The sequence below is a fragment of the Larus michahellis genome, chromosome Z, assembly GCF_964199755.1.
Source record: "Larus michahellis chromosome Z, bLarMic1.1, whole genome shotgun sequence".
NCBI lineage: Eukaryota > Metazoa > Chordata > Aves > Charadriiformes > Laridae > Larus > Larus michahellis.
In genome coordinates, this window is record NC_133930.1 from 34,694,589 (window position 1) to 34,722,235 (window position 27,647).

Sequence of the window (27,647 nt, forward strand, 5' to 3'; positions counted from 1 at the left end):
TGAGGTATATACCCTATCCATAAAACAATCCTGTAGTTACCTTACCAGAAAGACTTAAGGCTGATGCTTCTTTAAGTGGAGATGTGAGAAGGGGCATGCGAGTTACCTGAATAGCAGCGATGAGGCTTTTCTTCCTCCAGCAAAGTACAGGCCTTCCCTACAGAACTTTTTGTTTGGTCCTGAGCGTTCAACAGCCTTCTTCTCTTCATAGACATTCATGGATGTCATTCAGATTTTGGCAGCTAAACACTCCCAAGGGTCCCCTAGGACTCAGTGCCTTCATCCCCAAGGAACCCCCAGATGCCCATGAGCCCAGGCACACAAGCAAGAAGCCAAGACTACTTTTGTTTTCAGCTTTGCCCAGTCAGAGAGAAGCTGATTGAACAACAGCTATAATAAACAAATTTAGGTCAGTAACCAAAATAGAAAGAAAAGTAAGTCTCACAAAGAAACCCCCACACAGCAAAGATAACTTAAAAACTTAATTTAATGACCTAAGCAGCAAAAAACTGTGAGGTGCCACTGCACATTGCAGCTTGCGCATGTGTTTGGATCTGGTGGCAAGATTTCTGTTCTTTTTCAATTATTAAGCCCCGGGGAAAACACACAAAAGTAACACTGGAGTTTAAAAAAGGACTTTAAACACCAGTCCACGGATTGCTTGTCCGTTTCTTCTCAAAAACTTAGAAAGGCCTGAGCCAGGAGCTTCTTTGCATGCCTTCTTTGCACGCTCTCCTTCCTGCTCCTTCTATGTGGGTCTTCTTGGGCATTACATTGTGCATCTTGAGCATGGCATTGCAGCCCTGGCTCTGGCACTGGCAGCCTGAATGAATGCAGGCAGCTGCCGTGCTTTGTCCTGGCCTACTCAAATCAGTGCCACCGGGCAGCTGGCACACGCGGAGTGGAGGATCAAAGTCATGTCGGAAGCTCGCTGCAGGGTTCCGGTGGGTTATGTATGGAGCCACGGGCTGCTTTGCCAGGGGGCTGCTGAGTGCCTGGGAAGCAGGGAATTCCCTTATCAGAAAGGGGAGGAAGGACTGAATTTAAGCATCTCTGGGTTATGCAGGAAGTTTTTCTGTTTTGGATTTTCAGATGTGGTACCTGAAGTCCTTAATACAGTTTTCAAATCATGTCCAAACGACGGCACTCAAGGAACCCCTAGCAGGACAAATTGGTATAATTTCCTAACTTCTCAGTGCCTGACAATTTGTTTTGGAGCGACACGCATACAACAAAGGCCCTTTCACAGAAAAATGAGTCCACTTAATAAACAAATGGTCCTTGTGTAAACAAACCAGTGAGGAAAAATAACAAACCAGTTTGCATTTTTCACACTAACGGCTGAAACTGGATAATGCTTATGGTCTAGAACCTGCAGAATATTTTTATCTAAGTAGATGGAGAGTTGCTTAGCCTCACTGTGGGGCAAAATTTGAGGATTTTTATATAATCCAGTTTAAGTGTTTACACTGTGATCCAGTCAGTCATCTCTTGACCGTATTCATGCTGCTTGCTGGCTGTTGCTATTGGTTTATGGATTCCTAATGGTATAAGAAGAAAACAATGTATTTCCAGAAAGATGAGCTGAATGAAACATCCCATGTATGAAAAATAATTCTTCTTTTGTAGATTTCAGAGGCCTCGACCCAAAACAAAGCTTTCTGAAGTCACAAAGAGTTTTGGGAAGATTGAATCTTGCTCTCTTTATTTAATGAAAATGTTATCATGAAGGCTGTTAAGAAATCAAAGATTTACTGTCTGTCACAAGTCAATAACATTGAAATAAAACAAAGGTCTCCTCCCCATATGCTATCACGCTCAATTTTACATCACAGAAGCAGCAGTTCAGGTCACCTGTATAATTACTAGGGCTGGTAAAATACGATGATGAAAACTAAATATGAACTTTGAAATTGAGCTGATTATCTGCCTCCTTTTGTTTCTGTTCTCTTTTTTTCAGTGTAACCACTAAGCCAAACCGTATGCAAACAAACATGTTAAACCCAAACTAAGTATACACAGAACTCCGTAAGTTCTGCCGTGCTATCAGGGTACAAGGTTTAAGGTTAGTTTCTAAGATATTACTAATTACGACTCTTAGAGATAGAAGAAAAAGAAAAAAAAAAAAAACAACCATAAGACCAGGGTCTGTAGCATAGCTCATTTTTATTGTTTAAACAGTTTTTGCATAGGAAATATATCCGCTTCCAGTAATTGACTGCAGTATGAGCAGCTGCTAGCAGTATAGGCTGGATATAACAGTAACAATCACATTAAGTCAAGCTTGATTTACACCAGTTTAAAACTTGTGGCAGTTGAGTTCATTTGTAACCTAAAAAAAGTACCAAAAAGAACATTATTATCCTCCAACCAGGCACAATAAAAACCTTTGTTAACACTCAGGCTAAAAACAGGTCTGATGCCAGAGGGCCCTAATTCCGAAATTAAGTAGCTGTACTGTAATGCATCCTACTAGTGAAGGTTCATTACACAAAGACTGTGCACGCACCTCCTTTTTAATTAAAATGTAACCTTCAGGATTTATGGCCTACAGTATGGGGAAAAATGCCAAAAGTTTTAAAATGGATCAACCCTGGTGTGTAGCTAGCAAGCAATAACTGACTACTTGTCACCTACAGTTGTACTAAATGTATCTAAAGAAACACACAGCCCTACAAAAGTTGTTCTCAGAGAAATATCATTGAGATGGGGTGCCTCTTCCCAGCTTACTAAAAGTTCTATATGATATAAGCACAAATTAACAGCTTGATGAAGACATAATCTAATGCAGCTCTTGAGAAGCCTATGCCTGGGATTGAGGAACCCCTCACATTCTACAATGTTGTAGATTTTTTTTTTTTTTTTTGAAGAAAATGTTATCTGAAACATATTTACAACTGAACTCAACAGAGACTGTGAAATTGAACAGGCACTGCTCATTTGTTTGAGTTTTTTGGTAAACATTTTGCTGGTTTTTGTTTCTTTCTCATTTTGCATCAACTTCTATCAGTCCATGCAACTTCAATGCCCTCAATGAAGAATGCATAATAAGCCATACTTCTTAAAAAACTTCCTTCTGCATATAGAGATACATTTGCCACATCAGTCCCTGTAGCACAGTTTTCAAAACCATTCTGTCAAAAATACAGTAATACAAAGACTGGCTTTAGTGTCACTAGCTCACACTGCTCTCTGTTTATTTAGGCCACCTTTTGTTTTACTGTTACCGTATCATGCAATAAAAGTATCAAAGGCTTATTCTAGGATATTATGATGCTAGTGGCACTGAAGCCCTTTTCACAAATTCAACATACATTTGAATTGCAACACACAGATATTTCTAAAGAGTAATAACTAGTGAACCCTTTTATCATTAAAAAAAAAAAAAAACAAAAAAAACAAACAAACACAACTACTTACAACCATTGAAGAAAAAATTGCAACAAAAAATGTAAAAATTGACCGTCTCCAACTTGTCCCCTTTACTATTAACAATGTGACCAACAGAGCTGTGGCATGGAAACAGTACAAAGAGTTGTCATGGCAATAAGTTTGGCTGATGCAAAGGTCATTGTGCAGGGTTAAAGGGCAAAATCAGTGGTCCGTGTTATCCTCCAACTGCAGTGCTCCACCACACCCACACAATTTTGAGGAATTAGAAAAAACTGGGGAAATAGCAGAAAGTGCAAATCAGAAGGAGGCAGTTTTCAGCTCCTTCAGCATGGAGTAGAACATTCAACTTTGAGCTTTTCCTGTTTAGCTTGATTAGCCTGCATATGATTTTACTCTCTCTTTTTTCTTTTAGAAGTTTTCTATAGAAACCTGATAAAAAAGTCCAGGAGCATGCAGCTGGTTAATGTTAACAAAAGACCTTGACAGGATCATGTAAACTATATTGGATGTCATGCTTGGGGCCTTACTGCCAGCAACATTTAAGAGAGTTGTTTCATTAAGAGTGAATACTGTACACTGAATATGGGATAACTTTCTGCAGCCTTCATAATCTCACACAGTAAATATAATTTAGATTTAGGTACAGAACACACTCCGGTGTCACAGCTGAGTATGTCCTTGTGCAATCTCTTTCATTAAGTCCTTATGAAGCTACAAGTTGCAAATCCAAAATTCTGCTCCCTGAGGACACAGCTATGTGAGACATAAGTACTGTTTTAGTTCTCTGCCTATCCTGAATTGCTCTGTGAACCTAATCTTAAATACCATCATGTAACAATCACAAAAAACTTTTGCTAAAGGCCATATATACTAATAAAAAGACAGTGGTGCTTCCAACATTTTGAAATGCTCTGAAAACCAACTTTTCCAATACTAAATACAACAAAATAACCTTCATAAAATATAACTTTTCTCCATTTACATTTTTAAAGGATTAGTGACCTATGCTTTTCAAGCACAGGAATCTGCGAAATAACTCCTAACATGGACAGATTTTTTAATACATAAATTAAGAAACTGGAGAGTTTTAACCCAAGTCCAGTTTCCAAACAAGGAATATTCTTGTTTACTTTAAAAATGGAAATGACACGCATTTCCATTGTAATTGTTAAAAAGTTAGCTTTACAAACAAGGGTATTTTAATTAAAAAAAAAAAAAATCTTAACAAAACTATACAGTGTACAAATTACTGTCTACAAGGTAGGCGGTTCATTCAGAAGATCCTCCTTTCTTCTCGCTACTTGCAGCTTCACAGATTCATTCACATATTTTCAATGGAGCTGCCCACCTGAACATCACCCCACAACTATATTGCTATAATTAATATTTTTGCCATGTCTTTATGTACAGTCTCCTTCACTGCCTTTTTTTTTTCCTTAGTCAAGCCTCAAACGTTCATGTCACTCCAGGGGAAACACACTTCAGTGGCACAGCCGTGAGGCTAGGGCTGCAAAGCAACTTAATAAAGGCAGAACAGTGCACATAGAACGGGGTGGCTCGATTCAGTCAGAATACACTTCCTGGTGAAGGAGGAGGCCAGAGACTGGATTTGAGTTCTCAATTTTATCTGAATCTTTTGACTGCTGAGCTTAAAAAAAAAAAAGAAAAAAAAACCCAACCCGAAACCAAACCTACAATAAATGAAAAGTTCATTTTCTTTCAAACTGGCTTTTCTATTAAGAGAGGCAGGTGGAAAAAACCCACAGTTGATGAACAACCCGATTCATTCACATGGAAGGGAGGAGTTTGCTTTTTAAAATATTGCATCTGTAAGCTCAGTTTTTTTCATACAGGAGGTCAGAGGTAACAAAAAAGCTCCGTTAATGGCATCCATCTTCCTACAAGGGCAGTAATCATTTTGACTTTGCAGTGCATACTGCACTTTGCAGCGCATATTGCACTTTGCAGCCTGAACGCATTTCAGTTTCATCCTGGTGTGCTATTAAAAGCCTAAGGGGGACACCTTGCTAATGGCGCTAAGGAAGGACAGCCCCCCCAGCACACCCCTCTGCTCCCAAACCCCTCAGTGTCAGTGGCATGCAGAAAGGACAATACGTACTTTGTTTTACTAGGCCAGAGCCTGACGTGGTCGCTGGATGGGTCTAGTACGTTTCGGTAATCTCAACAGCCATGTGCTTCGTGAACAAATTCACTTACTACAAGGCTCGGAAAAAGAGCAACATGAATTTGCATTTTCATCTTCTTTTGGCATCTTATCTTGTTGTGTGGGGTTTTCTTTCTTTTGGTTTAGCAATAGATAAATCTCAAGGATTTGCTTTTCTACAGCTCCCGTCTCTGTAGCTATTCAGGCCCTGACTATGCACGTTATCTCCTACTGGAGACGTGGGGATGTATCACCACCGCGGCTCGTTAGTTTCCACGTGGTGGCCAGAGCCAGAAGGGACTGACCTTGGTGTGCCACTGCCCAGCGCCCGGTGGGGTGGCTGTTCCTGGAGCTACACCTCAGGGGTAGGAAAATCTCCCAAAAGCAGAGGAAACTGCGAAGGGATGAATTTTTCAACCAGGGTATCCCGTACCCTCACATCTATATTCTCCTCTGCTTGCACCCTAATAAAAGTATATGCTTTTAAGAAAAATTCACTGTGTTGAGCCATTCATCACAAAGATTGCCAGTGCACAAGAGGTCTCCAGCAACGGGCCCACTACGGATCTGCAAAATGTGATTTACTGGAAGTACACTTTTATTTACATCATAGTCTAATTCCATGCATTAAGAAATTCCTCCCCCACTAGAGCCCAGAGCTCTCCATCTGACCTGCTGTACGAGAAGACACTGTAAACCTCTGACACAGCCTGAGCAAGCTGAAAATTGTAATTCAGATGCCTGTGAGTTAACAAACTTGGGCAGGGGGGCGAAGAAATTTCCTATGTTTTGCCATAGGAAAAAAAAAAAGGAGTATTTACCAGTTAAGCAGACTAAGGGAGGCAAATTCTCTGCAGGAGCAACTCCGGAGTCGGTTGGAGTCAGTGGAATTATGCCAGCAAAGATTTTTGCTCTGTACGTGTGGTTCCTAGACAAAGCAAGCGGCTTTGTCATTCTGAGCTAAAAACGTTTGTAACGTGAACAATTTAGGATGCAGTATCTTTGCCAGAATGGAAAAGGCTTCATCTCACTGTGGGTCTTGACCTCTTTCTCTCTCTGTCTGTCTGTCTTTCTCTCTCTCTTTCTCTTTCTCAAGAAAAAAAAAAAGTAAAACAATTTCCTCAAGTCAAGTCTGCCTCCAACAGAATTCATTATTTATTTTTTAAATCCAGAAATGATTTCAGCTTGCACCCCAGGTGGGAAGTTAAAAAGAGGGAACCGATTTGCAAGTTTGTCACAGTAGGCAGAACAGTCGCTTTGCAGCCCTCGCCTGGCTAAGGGTGCACTGCTTCACAGCTACACTGTAAAGTGTTAAAAATCCTCCCCACCCACCCCAGAATATATATATATGTATGTATAAAAAAAAATCCCCTGTCCACCTCTCAGTACAGAAAAGGACCTCATCACACTGCAAAAATAGCAGTACCCACTTTGGTCAATTAAAACAAACAAAAAAAGCATACATTATTCTTTTTTTTTTTTTTTCTTTTAACTCTGTGTACTTACCTATAATAACCAATACAGCTAAAAGCACTACCTACATAGGCAAAACTTGGTATTGCATAATTCGTATAAATTTGTATCCCCTCCCCCCAATATTAATTGGAAGATGAAAAACATGAAAGGTTAATAGAAAAAACACCAAAATACTGAAAATATTGCTGGTCGATTACAATTTTTAAGCGGCAACTATACACAGCCATGATATGCTTTATAAATGTGAGATAAAGTTATAACTGTCTAAAAAATCCATGATGTCACACTTTTTCCCATCTGGAGTACAAAATATCTTGTCATAAAAATGGTAAAGATTTAAAATGATAATAAATGCAGCAAAACAAGTGTAGTGATGTCAATTTTTTTGTGTTTTTTTTGTTTTTTTCTTTTTTTCCATTTTTTAGATTTCAAGGCAAGGCACGTAATGTGGACATTATATCTTCGTGCAAATTAGGATTACTGGAAAGAGTATTTTAATTTTTTTTTTTAAAGAGACATAGAGGCAAAATGTCTGCCCATGCACGTTATATAACTGTCAATATGTGAAAATTGTTGAACAAGGCTAACTTCTGAAAGCACCATGCAAGTTTTCAGCACCCTGTAATTAAACTTACATTAAGAGTGCATTATTTAAATATAACATATCCCCATCCTGGTATTACCAGTTTGTAAACGGTAAGCTTTGCCCTTGTGACATGGATTTGCCTATCTCTTTGTCTCTATGATGCAGATTTTACAGAAACATGTAAACCCTATGGGTTCTTAATGCAACCAGTAACTTTAAATAAATAAATTCTACCCCTCTGTGGAGGCAGCAGCTAAACCAACATAAGTGCTGTGTTTCCATTGATTTCTTTTTCTCAAGGACATGATTTGTCTCGATTAATGCCTTTTAATGCCCTCAAAAACTGAGGGGAAAAAGAAGTTTGTTCAACGTAATTTTTATTTCTATTTTTAATCCCCTCAATTTAGAGTCCAAGGGCTGAAGGACTTATAGTGATGACCCCTTAGATACGATTTTTAAATTGCACTTGCCTCTATAAGTGTTCCTTTAGTGGGGAAAATGTTCACTTTTTTCCTTTTCTTTTTTACTGTTGCATGAGAAGATAACACTTTTACCTACATAGAGGCATTTCTTCCATAGAGCCTGTGTGTTCATACTGATGGAAAACTTCAAACTGCATAACACACTAGAAAAGGCTGAATTAAGGGTCAAAGTTTAATAAATCCACACTGATAACTAAAGGCTACAGAGCTTATTTTTAAAACATTTAGAAATCAGAGTGTTGAGAAAATGGCTGGCTCACGGCCCTTGTCCTCCTGCAGCTCTGTTGCTGCTGCCTAGCCTTTGTTTTGTGAGATAACCAGGAATAGTGATCCCATGCGTAAACAACAAGAATACTAAACCAATAAAACTAGCTTATCATGCAAATATTAAGGCATCTAGAAAGTCAGTTAAAATATATTGTCAGAGACAGAACATCTATTTCCCAGCGGACTTCATATAACAAAGGCTACTTAGCAGGGGCTGCATTCTACCCATCAGTGAAATATCATCGACCCTTTGTATGTCATTTCAGTTTCAACCATAAGGGAATTAGTGATTGTAAGAGCTGCAATTGCTGGTCTATTTTTTTCTTCTTGCTTCAGTTTCTTTTCTCATCTTGTCGTCCTTTCTTTTTTTCTTTTTTAATTTTGCTTTTTTTTTTTTTTCCCTCAGTTGCTTGTTTCTGCTTGAAGGAAAGGCTCTCCAATTATGTTCAAACCATAATTTGGGACATTTGTCGGCAGGATCGGTGTCCTATTTGATACTTGAAAAGGAACCAAGCTAGCCCAGGTACCAGGACTGTTGAAAAGGGAAAAGAGATAAGGAGAGAGAGAGAGAAAAAACACAAATTAAACATGTTGCAAAAATTAGAACGCAATTAATTTGAATCATGGTTAAGCCAATATTCATTATTAATAGCTCTACTTAAGATAAAATAAGAAACCAAATTTGTGAATGTTACTTGAGATTCTACTTCACAGTTTTCCTTGTGAAAATATTACTTATTTGAAAGAAAAAATATTTGCCTTGACCTCAATTGCAAGCAGTATTACTGCTGTCTTACCCCAAGTGGCTTGTTTGTTTATTAAAGCCCCCAAAAATTTCAGACACAAATATATAGAGCAGACACAAGCAAACCATACAAGTGACACTATATGGCACCACAGATGTTACTGAAGACCTAGTGAAATACACTACAGCATACAGGTTTTTTCTTTTCAAGACCATAATGTAAAGGTTCAGTGGTTAATTTCCTACCCTCTTCCAACCCAGCAGTTTATCTTGTCTCAGTCCCAAGATGTGCCTCTGAGGTGTGGGTCCCCATGAGAATAGAGGACCTTTACTATTCAAAAAAGCTGCTTTCTTTACAGATTTTTCCCAAAAAGCATCAGTGCCTAAGGAACACTGGATAACACAGGGCCCAGCCATGTAAACACTTGCAGCCAAGGGTAGCCACAAGTCACGGGTAGCAGCAAGTACCGTAAATTTTTCAAAAACTTCTGAGAAAGAAAATATTTTCAAAGGCAATCCAATGACTTTAGAACTTAATGCATCATTTCAAAAGCACTCTGTCACTGAGGAGCTTAAGCCCCAATGGCATTCACATGTCTACCAGGCACCAACTAGCAGTAGGTACTGTACCCAACAGTGTTTGCAAGATGGATACTCAAAGAAAGACCTCAGCTGCCTCTATTCAGTACCCAGGGCAGACCCTGACGTGATCCTGGCAACCCAGAAATAATGGACTTTAGAGAAAGTCTGATCAAATTTATTCAGAAGAAAAACAGCATCATTATGTTAGCAGTAATTGGCAAACAACTAACACCAGAACTGGACCCACGGCGTGCAAACACATGCTTCCTCTGCCTTTCATTGTATCGAGTTTTTCTTCGCATGAGGTGCTTGTTTTCCACAAACACAACACCTTACTTGGGAATACATAATGGGATTAGACTGATAAACTTCATGATAGCACATCTGAAGACTAAAAGCTCCGACATATGTATGTTTTGTGGAGGACAGATGCTGGAAGTTTTCTTCCTTCTCTGTCTTTGGTCACCCTGCTGCACTGCTCTCTCCCTGGATGAGCAGATGCACTTCTGTGGCACTGGGTGTAAAAAGGAAAACAGACCCTTTTTAATCTATTTTCATTGTGTATGAAATAACTACATTTCATTTTATGTGATCCTTTCAGTTGCTGCTGTATGAACATTAAAGAAAGAGGTCAACTTATTTTGTGAAATCCATGGGATGTGTTCCTCATGTCTTTTATATTAAAATAATACAAACAGCTTCTGTCATTTACTCCTGTCATTTATCCTGTTTGATACTCTTTACATCTCTAACCTGTTAATTTACCATTTTGATTCCTAACAATTAATTTCAGGCAGCTCTGTTTCACACACAAAAAAAGGGGAAAAAAATTGTTGACCTGCTTGTCTCAATGATGGTCAAATTCTGAAGGGAGACAGACTAAATGAAAAAAATCTTGCCATATTTTCAAAATCTAAGGTCAGCTAATATGTTTAATTAAGTGTTTTTCTTTCTTTTTTAATTCTATTTACTATTTCAAATAAAATAAATTCTGTTGGTGGAGAAATAGCCCCTTTTGAAATTCAAAAATCACATTTACACTGCAAATCTTGAAATATTCACAAAGACTTAAACTCAGTTATGCATGAAAGATTTGTCCAATATGATCTGATGAAAAGATTATGTTTTTTAAAAAAAAATCAATACCAAAACCTCATTTAAGAGGCTTAATTGTTTCAACTTATTCTTCATCTTCCTTCACAATTTGTTTTAAAAGGCATTTTTTGTTCCTTTCTCTTTGGATTTCAGTCATGTTAAGAAGTAAATTCTGAAATAACAGACACAATGCAAATCGTTTCCAAGCATGGGGATTTGTAAAAATGGGAACAAGTAATAAAAAATAAAAATAAAAAACCCAAGCAGATTTGTTTGCAGACAGGATCTGTCTGAATATCTGGTTTACAGTGCACAGTTCTTTACTGTGCTGTTACATAGGATTTACAGTCTTTAGCTCATTTAAAGAAAATAAAACTAACTAAATGAATGTTAATTTTGTGTGAGGTCAACATGGTATTTAAACAATTTCTGTTGCAAAGGCTAAATACACAGCTTCCAGGTTATCTTTCTGAAGATTTACAGTGCCCTTCAGTGTTTGGATACATATATATGTGACTTTTTTCTTTGTTTTCAAGTTGACAACCTTCTAATGACTACGGTGGGTGAAGGAAAGCAGTCAGTGCTGATAAAGAACAAATTGCTATTTGTAGCAGCTTTCTTATCTGCTTCTTCATATAGGAGACAGAGATCCTGATTTTGTGGAAAGCGCTCAATAAAAATAAGTTGTAGCAAGTGACTAATAGGACTGTTGTTGCCATATGACTTACGAATTTAATATAGGTGTTTATTTAAACCTTTCAAGCCTCCCACCTTACATTACGACCATGACAAAAACGCGGACTGCAACAAATTCGTCGACACTGCTTATGCGTCCTCAGGGAGCAATAAATCTCCCACGTTAACGCTGCATAGATCCCGCAGGAGTTAGAGAAGCCTCCCCCGCCGCTGGCGCGGAGCCTCCTGCCACCCACCCGCCCGAGATGGCGGAACAGGACATGGGGCACCCCTGGGGCCAGGGCAGCTACATGCCTGCTTCTGCCTGCGGTGGCTGGAAGAGCCACCGCTGTGACACTGCTGAAGGTGGGCTGAAGTCCCTGATCTGCACCCACCCGCTGGGCAGCGGCTGGCCCCACTGGCAGACATCCCCTCTGTTTGCCACCACTTCCTAAGCCACAATCTTCACGGCTTGGCAAGCTCCGGTTGTATTTTAGAAACTAAGCTTATCATACTTTGATGAGTACTTCGATGGAACTCTATCTCAGGCCACCCCAGTCCTGATACCACTGCAAACAAAAGAGGAAACCTAAATGAAAGTCACTGAGGTGAATAGCACTAATCACACCACAAAGCTCTGAGAACAGCTGTGATACAAAGAAGAAGCAAAAAAAAATAACTCAGGCTCTGCTAACCGGCATATGTATGGCTCTCTCTATCCAACATTCCCACGTACCCCACTACATTTACGGTAAATTTAATTGAACTTTCAACTACCATATGAGGCACACCCTGCTTTGTAGGTCCCCGTTGCTCCTGCGTTCAGCCAAGCCAGACTGACAGCCCAGAAGAGCAAGGTCCCCCGTCAGCTTTCTCAAACCTGCTCTGAAGGGACCTCTGTGAGCATTGCAGAGTTTATCTTCTGCCAAGGAAACCATCTACGGTCCTAGCATCCTAGCAGAAGGGCCAGTTACTGCTGACTGCAAAGCAAACTTTGCCTGGGGGCCTACACAGGTGGCAACAGCAGGAAAGGGGAAAACATCTTTCCCTCCACCACACTGTCCAGCAGTTTGCATAACTCCCAGGTAAACTTCCAGCCCCCAGTTTCACAAAAGCACAGGCAATGCTGTGTCTCAGTTCACTAAGCGTTTCAACATGGGGGAAGTCAAAACTCTTTCCGTTGCCCAGGACACAGGCAAGTTGGTTGTCCCTGCAGAGGTTAATGAGGTGTCCCTCTGCCCAGGCACTCTTTCCTTCAGATAAAAGACCTTTGTATGTATGAGTGGAATAAAGCAGGTCTACCCCACTCTACAGCTCACTGCTCCCAAGGAAACCCATGAGCTCTGAGATGACAGAGGTTATAACATAAACGCCTGTCCCTTGGAGTATGAAGTGAGATCTCAAAAGAACTGCTCTAGGTTAAGTTTTGAAGAAAATTACACGAGAAACACCATCAGCTATTGCTGTGAGATTCAGACTAGAGGCCTTTTTGAGAGAGAGTATGGTTTGCAGGACCACCCCACCTTCCTGAAGCACTATACCTGTAAGTAATTGCACTACCAGAAACAGTTTTCTCTCACCATAACTAGACTATCAGGTGTGTTATACAGTCATCAGTTCCCTCTCTACCCACAGCAAGTATAATGTATTTATCTGTTCAAATGTAATAAAATAGCAAAAAAAAATTCTGCAAGCATCCTACAGGGTTAATATTCTCCATTACAGTTTCCATTATGGTTTTCACATGTTAATTCAATCAAGATTTCTGCCATGATTTCCTCTTAAAGATAATAATTGCTGTTTCAAGAACCTCTGATTAAAATATTACTGGAATGGACCACAGGCAGGACTAACATTATATGTATATACAGTCCACTTTGGAGATTATAATAACATAAAGAGTATAATAATGTTAAACAATTAACTAAATGCAATATAAAATAAATCCAATCAGACTTGAGTAAATCTGAAGGATTTTAAGATTCTTATTTTCCACCAGTTACTGCCTCCTTTCTATTACAGCTTCAGAAGTCTGTAAGAGTAGTTCACCATTCAGCAAGTACACCAAAACCAGTATTTCCTTCTTGCAACTTTACCACCCTGTGCATGACCACACTAGTTAAAACAAGGTAGATAGGTCATGCCAGATCAGGTTTTGGACAGAAAAGGTAGAAACGTCTTTGGTGTCAAGAGAAGTGGCACCAGCGAGTGACCAAGCAAGGTTTCTCTATCTCTGTGCTAAGAAAGTGCTCGCCCGCACAAGTACAGGGAACTATACCATTCCGAATTGTTAAGATTGTATGAACTTTGGAAACGCAACTGTGCTAAGCTCAGTGCTCTGGCTAAATTCCCACTTGTGCATTTCTGCCAAAAGAATAACCACCTCTCTGGCATCTGCTTAATGTGGTACTTCTGTTACCATTCTAAACTGGTATCAGTAGTTAAACTCCCAAATTTCACCTCCAAGGTGAGCATTTATTTCAAGAGATATATTAAGTATATCTCATCTTAAATTAGGACAACTTTTATAGTTTAGCAGACACACACCACTCATCTAGCAGATGGAGGAGGTAAAGACCCACTGATTTATTCCCAGAGGAGGAAAAAGGGAATTCTGCTGTAAGGACCTGCAGACCCCTTTTTGTCATAATGTAACACAAAAAAAAGGTAAGGAAAGATCAGGAAGAGGCCACAGAGACCATCACTAACAAAGAAAACCCACAGCAGAAGAAGGGCCCAGAGAAATGGTGCATGTCCAAGCTGTGCTCTGGACCAAGCATGCATGAGTGTTTGGTGCAGGGGCAGGGCTAAAGGAGGTTTGCAATCATGCACAGAGGGGGATATGACCAAGTGGAGGGCTGCCTCCCATACAGCCAGACCATGAAGAACCTGGCCTGGGGTTACCAGAGACCATTGGGTCGTCTATGAAAAACTGACTCTCCACTTTCCACATCTACACTGCTTTTCCCCCCCAATATTACCATTTCCAATTTTAATGTTAGATTTTTTTACCTTAGCACTTTTAAAAAATATGACTAGAGGTTTATTTATGAAATCAGCATGACTAAATAATAATGCAGATAATCCTAACTGCACCAAAAAAAAAAAAAAACCCAACAGTGTAGTTTTACTGCTTCAAAAGAAAAAATTGGAGGTAAAATGATCAAGAAGTAGGAAACTGGAGTAACCAAGGGGTTAAAGATACAGTTTACACTTGGGAATTCTCTGTAATATGCTCCTCCTTCCCTAGCAGTGCTGCCAAAAATCATCTGACAGGAAACATAAGATTAAGTTTGTCCTACCTAAGTGAACAAAGAGTGCTCAGAACAGGCAACCAGTTCACTGCAGAGCGGGAACTTTTCTAATCCTGCTGGAATCTGCAGTGCTGCTCAGAAAATATTACTCAAGTTGTTTTCTTTACTTTAACGTCTTGCTTCTGGATCATCTCATTCATTTTGGTCACACTGCAGATCTTGCTGCTTCTCCCATAAAGGTTAACTTAAAGCTCCAAACATAATCATGTGGAAAATGGACATTATTGATTCCTATGGTCCATTGTTCCCCCATTCTAAGTCCCTGAAGTTCAAGTTCAATCTGGAATTACATCATGTCTGGTTTCTCCTGGTTACCAGACAGCTTGAGACGTGACCACAGCTACAGAAAAAACAAACAGCCTTCTTCACGCTTCGGCTCCCCTATCGATTCAAACATAAACTTTTTTCCTTTCTCTCAAGTATGCTTCAAGTATGGAGCATGGTTAATTTAGAGATTAAGTTCCAAATTAGATTATCTAATGGCATCTTAATGGATTGCTGACCCATTTCCTGTGGGATGGCAGCATGCAAGTCTGGCCTGAATACAATTAATTTCTTAGGAAGTGTTCTGAAGATGTTTGCCTAGATGGAGAGGAAACATAATGTTCTGCACATCTTTCTGCATTACGGAGTTGGGCAAAACTATTAGAGGTAGCAATTTAAATTGATAAAGACCAGAAATCATTAGGTTTTCTTTCTATGAATATTTTTACAATCAGGATACTTCAGCGTTTTTGTTCTTAGATTGTAATGAATTGGTACTTCTATTCCAAAACATTGCCCAAGGGGATTGGAGCCAGGGGAGGGAAGGGGCGGGGGGCATTAACCATTGCTCTAACAGGTGTCTGTGTTTGCCAAAATGTGCTTGCCACAGCAACACAGCTGACTGTGTTACTTTAGCTATGTGTTTCCTCGATACCAAACACACACAAGGTGCTGCACGACAAAAGCAATCTGCACCCATCCTCAATTCCCCTCCTATTCCTTTCACAAATCGGAGACTATCCCATTTGATTGCCTTATCACCATTTTTATCGTAAACCCGGAGGGGTGCTGGGGGGAAAAATGATGCTTGGAAAGCTGAACACCCCTGAGCTAAGAAGGAAATTCAGCACTCTGAGAACTGAGCTCCCCTCAGCATCTCCAGGAACAAACCAGCTGTTGTACTATGCTTATGTGTCAAGATAACAGAACGAAAGCAGGAAATGCTAACCCAGTGCATTTGCCTGGGTAGTGTAAAAGTAACGTTAAAGTAACAGTTAACCCGTAAAACTAACACAGAAAGGTTGTTAAAAAAAAATGAATATAAATAACAATAGTCGGGAATAAAAATATATTTGGTAATAGCTGAGTTAAAATGCACACTTCGGCAATGAAAATTTGCTTACAGTCTGTGAAAGACTTGCAAACAGTCAACATGCTCTAAAAAAGACCCATCATGCCAGCTTTTATGCGCGGTCCCACTGGAATTAATATCAATGGCGTAACGAGTGGCTGCGATTCAGGCTGAAACTCATGTTATCAGACTTACACACACACGCACACACACTTTTTCTCACTCTCACTCCTGTCTTAAGTTTACTTGTTGCATATGCTTTTGCTCTCACACGGCGACTGGGACTGTACTTTCCTAATTGAGCCTTACAGATTTTCACAGCTTCCCCTCACCTTCTGTCTCTAGGAAAACAGTTGTTATCACAGAAATGTAGTTATGAAAAAAAGAAGGGTGGGGTTTTTTTAATGGATTTTGAGTATCTTCTTTAGATGTACTGCAAAAAAATGATCTAAAAGATCTTAAAAGTACTTGGGAACTTAGTTACACTGATGTGCTTAAATGTTGTTTGAAGTGCAGCAGACATAATAAAATATATACCGTAAATGCTGAAAATAAGCAACAACAAAAAATAATTGTAGATGGTTAGGATATCAGAAGCAAAATAAAAAATACTACTTCCAAATACCTTACCAAGGTTTTCCCTTTTTTTTTAGAATGCTCATAGTACATTTTATAAAAGTATTTTCTTTAAAGATACTAGAATGTTTAATTCAGCTAAGCGAAGTATTAATCTAGTTTTTATTATCAGTATTCTTGTAAGTCTTTTGGTTTTGAAGAAAATGGTGAATCAATGACTTAAAGTTTTGTGGGTTTTGTTGTGGGCTTTTTGTCTTTCTTATTCATAGTCTCTTTTTTTGCAAAGTTCAGTCTTCTGCATATGGACCGCTACTCTCTTATACCTGGGATTTTAAATGCCAACAGATACATAATTTTATAAGGAATGAAAAACCCAGAAAATATGTTTTGAAATCTATGTATCATACTTCGAAATCTATGCATTATGTCTACTATCAGGTATGACACGCAGTCACTAATAAGACAAGGAACACAGAATTAAGAGAGGTTTTATCATCATTCAGTCTCCCCAGGCTTCCAAGGTGTGGTTCAACAATAATGCTGCACGACAAAGCTTTCAGCTTGGCCACCACTGATACGTGATTTCTGTAGAGACAGGACAGCCAACACTGAGGCACCGCCAACTTTTTACCTTCTTGAGGTCAGTATACTTAAAAAAACCACAAATGCCTGTTGTAAAAGGTCAGGTCAAGTACCATCAAAATAAGCACTGCAGATTTGAGGAAAGCACACAATCAAACATTTATCAAGCCATTTTGTGGGAGAAAATTTGACTCTCTGGACTACAACATATTTTTTGCCAATTCCTTTTCAAATGCGTTCTTTTTTTATAGTGTCGGTTTTAGTGTCAGAAGGGCTCACTGCTCCTTAGCCTGTGCAGGTGTCATTTTTCTTCTTAGATCCTCATCTACATGGGATTTGAAGGATGTTGTACTCCAAAGCCCCAATCCCAAAAGCCATTTACTTAGGGAGAACTATCAGTTTGTTTCTTTGTCCTGAAAGGCTGCTGTGCTTAATTCAAGGCCAAGTAAGAGTAGCTCAGGCCTGTAAAGAGATGCCCATGGCAGAATTAGTGCATCTGGCAGCACTTTTGTATCTTCGTAGGGTCAAAGTGGCAGGCAGCATTCTGGGAGCAACCTGCAAAGCCGTTTTGTCTGTACAGGTGAGTGGACCATGAAGCGTGCTTGTATTCATCACCAAAGGCTCCTTGTCGTCTCCTAGAAATCTTCTTCCCCCCTTTCCTTTCTTTTCATAATTTATGCCCAAGGGTCTTGTGTGACGGGTACTGAAAAACAGAATTCAGCAAACTCTGGGACAGTGCTTCAGTATAAACTGGCATTGCTTTAAAGAGGGCTTGGGTGATGACTGATTAAAATCATTCAAGGATATTCCTAGACAGGCAGTTGTGATATAGTTTCCTATTCCTGTCAATGCCCTGAAAAAGCAACACCCTTTGTGGTGGGAGAATAAATCACCCCCTCTGTGCTATACTAGCTCAGTTTGGATTCACTCTTGGCAGTACATTGAAAACTGTGGCAATTACTGCATGATGGGGATTTATAATGTGAATCACAGCCCTTGAGGAGATGAGGTGAATCCATTAGCTAATTTTCCATTGTGCCATTTCATCTATAAGGGAAAAAGTGACAACACCTTGCTTTTCTGCCACAATTCTTCCAGTTTTTAAATACTATTTCAGAAAAATTACAAAAAGTAAGAGTAAAGCAAAATATTCAAGGCATTTAAACTTCAGAGTTGTAAACAGCACCAATTTTCAAACTCCATAATTACCCGTCCAAGCTGACACTCAAACACCAGAAACCTTCTAGCAATCCATAGTACAAGACAGTGCATCACATGGCATTTTGTACATAATACATATCCACACTCACACAGGTACTTACACAAACTATTCAGATGTATGTACTTTTATGTGCACGCAAATGTCCAAGAAGTGTTTAAAATTATTTTGAGAGTGAGTAACTAATACTTCATCTGACAGGCTCTCAACCCAGAGGCTTTACATGTACAACCCCCATTAGGTGTTGAGTGCTGCAGATAATCCTGCACATGAAAGAGGTTAACAACTGATGTATCATAATTATGCTGATTTGTTTACACACCTATTTAGACGCATGCACCTCTACTGTTACCATAATTAATTATATATCAAGACATGTAAAAGATAATAATGAGCAATTTATTAATGCACCGAAGGTTAATGGGGTTTATTGTTTGCTTTTTTTCATCCAAAAAGAAACCCTCTTTTGTGTAAATCATTCCTAATTATTCTGTTGTTTAGTTGAGAAATAAAATGTTTTATATCTTACCTTCATGTACATGTTAGTGACCTAAATCTATACCAGCCAATTAGTCAGAAAAGTGTCTATGAATAGCATGGTTATTCATTGTCCAAAACCACCACCACCTCAGACATTTATTATTATACTCATCTAAACCTCTAACAAACAGCACCATTTTCCTCGTGTTAGCCACTAAGCCCCCCAAAATATGACCTCTAATTCTGCAAACAACATTTTCATTTTTAAAGCCTAAGATCAGTATTCCCTTAAATTTACAAACCCTTTGCATTTGACAGCACAGCATTGTCATTCGAGGTGCTTAATTAAGGTAGTTTCTAAATTCAGCTTACACTAAAGATGACCTGAATGTGTACGGGAGAAATGTTACACGCGTGTTTTGATCAAATGTTATCACATATTCCTCTGGAGGCCTGCTAAAACAGATACTGCAGCTCAATGCAACTTTTTTAGAGGTGGTGTAGGGGTGGAAATAATTAAAATGTTACCTTTGCCAAGTAATTCCCAATGTATCCTCACTGGCACTGGGGTATAAATGCCTGCCGTTTTGATTCATGGTCCAGTCACAAATTCTCAGCTGTCAATTGAAACCTAGCAGTCAGATATGGATCGAGCAGTACTACAGTTTTTAGTATTTAAATGAATACATGCAAACTAGTACTGTACATGGCAAAAAAGCCTTACTTTCCCAAGAAATAACTTTAAAAAATAAAACAAACAAAGAAAAATAACGTATTCTGAGAAATAAATGCCTATAGATTTGTTTAAGATAATGCTACTTTAACACACTCCTTTATTAATAAAGCATAAAAGAGTAACTAGTGTTTAGCACATAACAATTAGCCATTATTAGATTACAAACTGAGCTGGAATAAAAGGAAATGTTAATATTCAATAGCGAGATACTTTAAGAAAGGAAATAAAAATGCTGCTTTCTCTAAGCAATGTTCTATTTAATGTGTATTAAGTAAAGGTCAAATATAATCAATATCTTGTAGCATGCATTTCGTGAAACATAGAAGACATGCAATTTATAGAAAAATTGTCCAAATTAAACAAACTTTATGTCCTTATCTTGCTATTTAGGAAGGGTAAAGGTATTTTGTAATTGAGGTTTATTAATCTAGTGTTACTGACAGTGGTATTACTTAGCAAGAGGTGATAAAATAATCTAATTTTGCTTTAGACTCAGAATAATACCATTTAAAATACTTTATTCCATTTTAATATAATGAGGAATGTACTAAATGTTAGCTGAAACAAATTCTTCCCAGATCCTCAAATCACCAGTTCTGCCTTCACGGGTTGTTCAAGCAACCCTCTATAGCTCTGTTTATTTAACAGCTGCCCTACAGCGTTAGCAGATTTATTGAAAAGATATACTGCTTATTTTGAAGTTTAAGAAAGTGAACTTATCTGGCTTGTGAAAAAAAAGAAACATACGTTTTAACCTCTGCATAGTAATGCTATATATAAATTGCTGTACCATTATACGTGATACAGCACTCTGAATTGAAGACAACGTTGTTGCTGAGTTTAATTGCATTCGATGCATTTTAGTTTTCTCTATCTGTATTCACAGTCTTTAGATAGTGCAGGCTACAGCAAACAAACTACAATAAATTATTTTCACAGGAGCACAATTAATTGCAGTCTTTTTCCTGAAAAATACAAATGCTGAGGACAAGACAATATTGCAAAACTGACCCTGTCTGGCTGTTAGACTCATAAGCTTCCTGCTGTTAAGGTCTGAGAAATGGAAATGTTAGTCTCTGATGTTTTCATAGGGATTGTTTCTTGTTTGTTATCTAAAGAACTCCAAGGGACCTTCTAAAGGCCATTAAAAGCATGACTAAACCACATGAAATTAACCAGAAAAGGAAACACGCAGTCAAAAAGTTTGCTAGAGGTAACTGTGAATAATACATTAAATATGTTTAAAGAAAGGGGTAAGTAAATATTTGGTTTAGTCACTATACAAAACAGTACTGTAAACCTGATTTTAATATTGAAGACAGTAAAATATGTCAGCTCAGTTACTCAATATACAGTAGATGTATTTCTGCTATAATCCTTAAGAATGTCACCATCTTCATTACAGATGCATATTTTAAAACTTTATAACTTAGCTGTAAAAACTCACTTCCAGCTGAAACACAAGACTGAAAGGTTAACCCCCCCCCTATTTTCTTCTTTCACAAAATATAAAATCTATGAATAAAAGCACTTTGGCTGATTAGAACCATAAAAAATACTAAAATCAAAACCTTAGTGTTACCAAATGATTTTATGCACTTAGGCTTAGGTTAAAAATCTGGCAAGCACTTATCTTGCTATAGAACCTGATTGCATTTGCCATTTGGGGACAAGAGTAAAGGATTGATACATTACGTTTTAGTAAATCAGCTTCTGCACTAAATCATCATATTCTTCCCACAGTCTGTATGAAAACTTTCCATATATACTGTCAATGTGTTAAATTTATCATTAAGAAAGCTCCAAAATGAGCTTTTCAAACCTATTTCATAAATGTTGGTAATGACATACTTCATACTACATACAGTCACACATACCTCAACACATATACATCTAAATACTGTAATGGCAGTAAGGGAACATGTGGATTTTATAAATATGCTGTAGACACATACACGCACATGTACATGAAGATTCATGCTACACCAGACTTAAAGTTAGTGTAAACTGCAGTGCTATTCACTGCAGCAACAGTGCTATACTTGCAGTACTGACAACACCTTGAAGAACTGCAGGTCTGTATGACAACGGGTTCTGTGACAAGTCCAGGACTGCCTCAGCTGTGCTGAAAATCACCTTCCCAATGTTAAAAACTATTGCTCCACACTCCTCACTAGGCTCACAGAACTGCCATGTTGTCTTTAAAAACTAACCTGCCAGGAAAATGTTTTTCTTCTCCCTTATATAAAATTTCCTATCCCAAATCACTTCTGCTTAGAGATCAGGATGGCTAAGATTTAGAAATATACTTTCAAAAGTATGTAGAAGTATCACGTTCAAAGTCTGTGTCTGCATCCCTCATGTGCGCCGAGTCCTTTCTGGGTAAAAAGACTGGAGAAGCTTAAAAGAGCTCTACGAGCCCTGGCTCCATTTGATGGAAGAAGATGCCTGCTCACAGCAGCAGCGGGAACGCGGCCCTTGGAGGATGTCCAGACAGCCCAGCAGGGAAAGCCTAGGGGCACAGACCCGACACAAATACCAAGCTTTGGAAGGATGTAGGGCACTTTAGTACAGTATTTTTAGTGCTATATGTTGTCTGGTGTCATGCTGAAAGCTTTCTGGCTAGTTACAGTCCTCAGAGTAACTTAAGTGACCTCTAAAATCATGCCACAGCGTTAGCTGGAGACGAGAAGGCACATTCACTCTCACCCACTGTAAGCTATCTAAAAGTTACTCTGCAGGATATGTGAAAGGGAGAGGCAGGAAACTTCTTGAAGGGTACTTGAGAAAACTTAAATTCCTCAGTAGAGGGGCTAAAGAAATAGTCCTCATGAGACATTTAATAAATGCTGAAAAACATTACTAACTTTATTGAAAATATGCTATGAATGCAAAATAAATTACCTGATTTGCCATGGGACATGATGAAAAGTCTTTCCTAGAAGCCTGTTGGACAGGCCTGCTCTTCAGTCCCACAGCTTTGTCATTTTCAGCAAGGCAAGCCCCATGAACCCCACTTCAATAACACCTTCCATCCATGAAACATTATCAGTTTTTTGGTTTTTTTTATTTCTCTCTCACCTAATCACCCAAAAAAAAGAACATGGGTCAGTATTCTGAAGTGGAAAAGGATGCCCAGCCTTGCAGTAGATGGGGAAACCTCGCAGGCAGCCCAGCCATTTCCTGACACATAGAGCTGCGGTGGCCTCTCATCCCTGTGACGCATCCTCACTGCTACCCTTGTGAAGCACACAGCCCACTGCAAGTGTTTCTCCAGGGAGGCAGCACAACTCCCTCAGCTGCCTCAGCTGCCTCATGGGAAGGGGCCACAGGCCCAGGCACAAGCAGAGCAGTAGGCTGAGTGCTTCTCCAAACTCTTCCACCTTCCTGAATGTCATCCAGCTCCCTGCTCCAGTCCTGCCCTCTGTAAAATGTCAGGAAAGTGATTTTGGTTTGCAGTTCCCAGTGCTGTGAGATGTACTGATATGAAGTTCTACCCAAGAGCTAGATTTCGCTACAGTGGCCTTTTCAGTTTAAACTGGGCACCTTCCAAGCACAACCATCCTACAGAGTTTTAAGTATGCAAATCCTATGTACATTAAAAACGCATAGTCAACAGCTCAATCTTTAATCATAGTCTGAATAATTTTCCTGTTTAAAGGGTGGCTGTCTAAAACTAGCATTCATTTCAAGCTTCTGTTACGGTTAGTGAAAGTAGATACATATTTTGGAAAGTGTAATAGGAGACTGTGCTATAGCTTCTGTTAGTTGAGAAAAGCCCATAAAACTTAACATTTGCATATTGTCATTGTTTTGACTGAAACTTCCTTTAAATGTGTTTCCTTTCCAGCAAGTGTATGTGAAAGGTGACCTCTTATCCATTTACATACCTCCCTGGTGGTCATGTGACCCAGTTTTACGTCAAACTGTCAATTATGATAAGGGACACAATAAGAACAGCCTAAGTGTTGATAACCTGTTTCCTGGCTTTACTGAGAAGTTCTGTTTAGGAGTCCACTTGTGTTCTTCTTTCAGCCCTCTGCTGAAAGCAAAAGCAGCATCCACCCAAAACATTTTGCAAACAGATACTCCGTGTTCAGTGGACATTTAAGTTTACAACTTCCATGATGAATAGAATGAAGAGAACTCCATTTTGAACTGCGTGATTCAGTTAACTAAAGGATGCATCTGGCACGAACAACTTCCTACCGAAGAGGCAGGGCTGTCTTGTGTGTAGGAAATAAAAAGCTAGCTACAATTTTCTGATTTTGCATTTTAGAGACCTGAAGTGTTTCTTATTACTATGTACATGGCAAACGTCTCACTCATAAATGTCAAAACTGCATGAAAAACATGCATACCACACACCAAACCCGGAAAATCCAAGCTCAAGTGAAAACCATGCCATTGTACTAATCAGTGCAACGACTGGTAGAGTTCACTAGCTCCTCAGTAATTGTTCCAGCATTAGTTAGCACAGTTTACTGTAACAGACAGGAAAGTTCTAGAGGTCATTGTCTCCACAGACCTCAATAGCTATGCTGTTTATTTATATTTTCTAATTGAAAACAGAATGACAGGTAGAAGGCTCCAAGGTGCATTACAATTAAATAAATGGCCAAGAAAGAAAACCTGACAGCTATTTCATTCATTCCAACAGAAATCTTATTATTTGTGAAACCATTAATCTATATTTGCAATAAATACAAATGTCTATCTATCCATCCATCCATCCATCCATCCATCCATCCACCTATCTTTTCACATTTTCTACACAGGTAAAGTGTATGACTAGTATTTTTGGCAACATTCTAGCTTTATAGCCAGAAATAACATGAGCCTGTCTCTAAGTGTCTATCATTTCAAGAACATAATAAATTAATGAAGTTGAGAACAGTAACACAGGAAGGCTACAGAAACGCCATCCCATAACCATGGGAATTCTGATCATTAAGACTTTGTTACTGAACTAATGATCTCTCCATTAAAATTATTTAGCCAAAAGAATGGAGACACAACTAGAATATGGCAAAGGACTGTGGCCACTTGTAGAAGATCAAATTTGACTGAGTTTCCTCAATTTGTTGCTTTTTCTTCTAGTCTAGGCTTAGAAACGACAAATCTTCAGTAGGCGCAAATCAGAGAAAGAAGTGGGGGGGGGGGAGAAGGTGCTCCCATATAATTATGAAGATTATCTAACCTTTCTTTTATGCGCAATTCATTTAAGATGTTTCTCAGCACAGATGATGAGTACCTAGTACTAGATTTGACTTCATAAAATAATCCCAGCAGCCACCAATAGTAAAATTAAGAAAAACTCTTCTCACTCGGGTACTAGCTCTTATCATTTCCCTTGCCCCTTCTTACGGTGCCCTAACTGCATTTACATTATCAATACTTAACAACTCTCAGAAGCTGATGATGAATCAAGAAAAGCAAACCAAGTAGTGATTAACAATTTGTAACAGACAGTTGTGGGGGCTGACTTGACTTTTTTACAACAAAACTGTAAGATACACAAATCTCTAGATGCCACTGAAACAAGAGATATGTTTTCTAACTATTCATGTCACAGTATAGAAATACCTAGTGTTTCAAGGCAGGTGACAGGAAGACCCACCAGCAATTGCAGAAGAAAGTGGACTGCATAGTTATAATTCCTCATTAGAACCTCATCTTCCTAACTATCAACATAGCATGCTAAGTAATGAATGTAACAGCATGTTTTTCACAGTATCCAGAACAGTAAAAGCAAATAAACTGCTCCCATTGGTGCTATTAGGCACTGTCTTTCAAAGTTGTATTCAGTGCTTCCCATCTAAATCTGAGTATTCCAGGTAGGTTGTGCCAATTGTTTACTGTAAGTTCTAGCAAACCATTGCTTTGTCAAGACTCCATCCTTTTCCATCTTGCGTCCATGCATGTTGCAAAATACACACGTAACTTTTAAATTTATTGTGGTTACTGTAATTCAAACAAGCTACATAATGGTTCTTTTTAAGAACAACAAAAAGTCCTCAACAGTACATGCCAATATTTCTCATAACCAGAGAGAATAAATCTTCATAAAGACTCCTCCAATGAAGTAAAAAATGTACCGGTGACAATATTTATTCTTGAGGGGTCAATGTGCATTACAGGGTATGGTGAATGTTTAAAAGACCTCTCTGGAACTAAAACCATTGGCTTTCTAATTTAGAATTTCTCTCCACTAATACAAAATGATTGATTGCCTTTATTTCATGTACCCCTTGATTTTTCTTTTCATTCATCATGGGCTGCTTTAAACCAAATGCATTTAAAATCTGCCACAAGAAGAGTGGTCTCTTTTAAATTGTTGTAAAGTAATGAAAGGACATAGTAAATCAATCTTGTTTCTGCCTTACCAAAGGATAACCTTTGCTCTATTAAAGTTGTTTAGACAATCTCAGTGCTCTACCTCACTTTCTGGGTAATAAACATATATGGCACTGTCATCTCAGAGTTGCCTTTAGGATATAAGTGAGTGAAGGTAACTAATTCATTAGAAACATATACATACGGACTTATATATTTGTATTTATACATCTAAAAAAGCTTTGTTGTTAAAGTAGTCTGTTCCTTAAAATGGCTTCAGCAGTACATAGTATTCCCTAATTTTGTACATATTTATATGTGTAAGCATCCACATACGCACCCCCCAGCAAACAAATTCAGGCTAGCATACGCATATATCCATTGCATAAGTTAGAAAATAATAGAGAATTCACAGCAAAGATGAAACCATGACACAATTTTTAAAATTACTATATGGCTCACTGGTCATCAACTGATGCTCTTGAATTAATACAACGAGACTATGAAGCAATATACTTTAGAAGGGAGAACATTGGTTTCACACAGTGGCACTGAAGAATTTTTCTGTTTATGAAGTGTACGTGAGAACTAGTTTATTTTCCCCTTCCCCCTGAGCCATCTGGCCACATGTTTTACCATGAAAGGGAGTATAAGACACAGTGCATGTAAACACCAAAGACTGTGATGACCCTTCAGATCTCTCTCATTTTTATGTTCCTATGACACTGCTGAAATCTCCAAATTTATTTCCATCTACACAAAGCCAAAAACATACAGAAGATGCATGAAATAAGCAACATATGATTTACGTGTCGTAAACTCAGCCAAGAGAAAATTAAGTGTGCTGCCACTACCTTCTGGCATGTGACAAGAAGTTCATAACTCTTTCAATGAACTTGGAAGAAGGTGGAGTGGGCTTAAGCAGTAGCAAATTTGCAGGAAAAAAACTTGTGTCTAAAAGCACACTGAAGTAGTGAAAAAAAATATTTATTCTTGCACATCCACAAATTAACTGGATGTCAGAGACTTTTCAAAGGATACTATGTAAAATTTCACATGAAAAGAAGAGAGAAGTTGTGTGTGTTTTAAAATACAATAAACATATACTGTATATCTTTTTAAAAGAACCATGTTATAGTAATTATAACACATTTTACGATACAACAATCTTTGAGAGGTTAAAAAAAAAACACACCAGAAAATTTACTGAAAAATGAATGGTTGGCAAAACCACTAATCATCATTTTCTATTTTCATAAAAGTATACAGATGTTTCCAGTTAGGCCTCACTGGTTAAAAACAAAACAAAACAAAAGTTGGCAAAGCATCAACTATCTTGAATAAACGATCATCTTTATGATTTTCTCTGAACTCTGCATGTGGTGACCTTCAAAACGGACATACTGCCACCTTGCCCTGGGAGTGGGTAGGGATAGAGAGTTCCAGATGAAGTACACTTCAGCTATATCTCAGCTATAAACACAGAATAGGTAGTTTTTACTGAAAAACGAAGCAGGCATGCGTACCAACTGTTGACAGGAACCCAAGCCTCAGAAAAAAACACACTACAATAAACACCAAGGACTATTTAACAGCCCCTTCC

General features: G+C 38.6%; 1 protein-coding gene across 11 annotated transcripts in view; it reads right to left on the minus strand.

Moving 5' to 3' along the window:
* Positions 1 to 7,047: 7,047 nt before the first annotated feature.
* The window catches only part of NFIB (nuclear factor I B), a 172,131-nt gene continuing 151,531 nt past the window's right edge, over positions 7,048 to 27,647 (minus strand). For 6 of the 11 annotated variants that reach the window (XM_074571121.1, XM_074571126.1, XM_074571119.1 and 3 more), the window contains one exon: positions 7,048 to 8,900. In XM_074571121.1, the coding sequence (XP_074427222.1) occupies positions 8,883 to 8,900 (18 nt within the window). In that variant the 3' untranslated portion in view covers positions 7,048 to 8,882. Of the gene's footprint in view, positions 8,901 to 19,500; positions 19,590 to 27,464; positions 27,518 to 27,647 lie in introns of those variants that run through there. The other 5 variants (XM_074571123.1, XM_074571118.1, XM_074571117.1 and 2 more) reach the window with 2 other exon arrangements.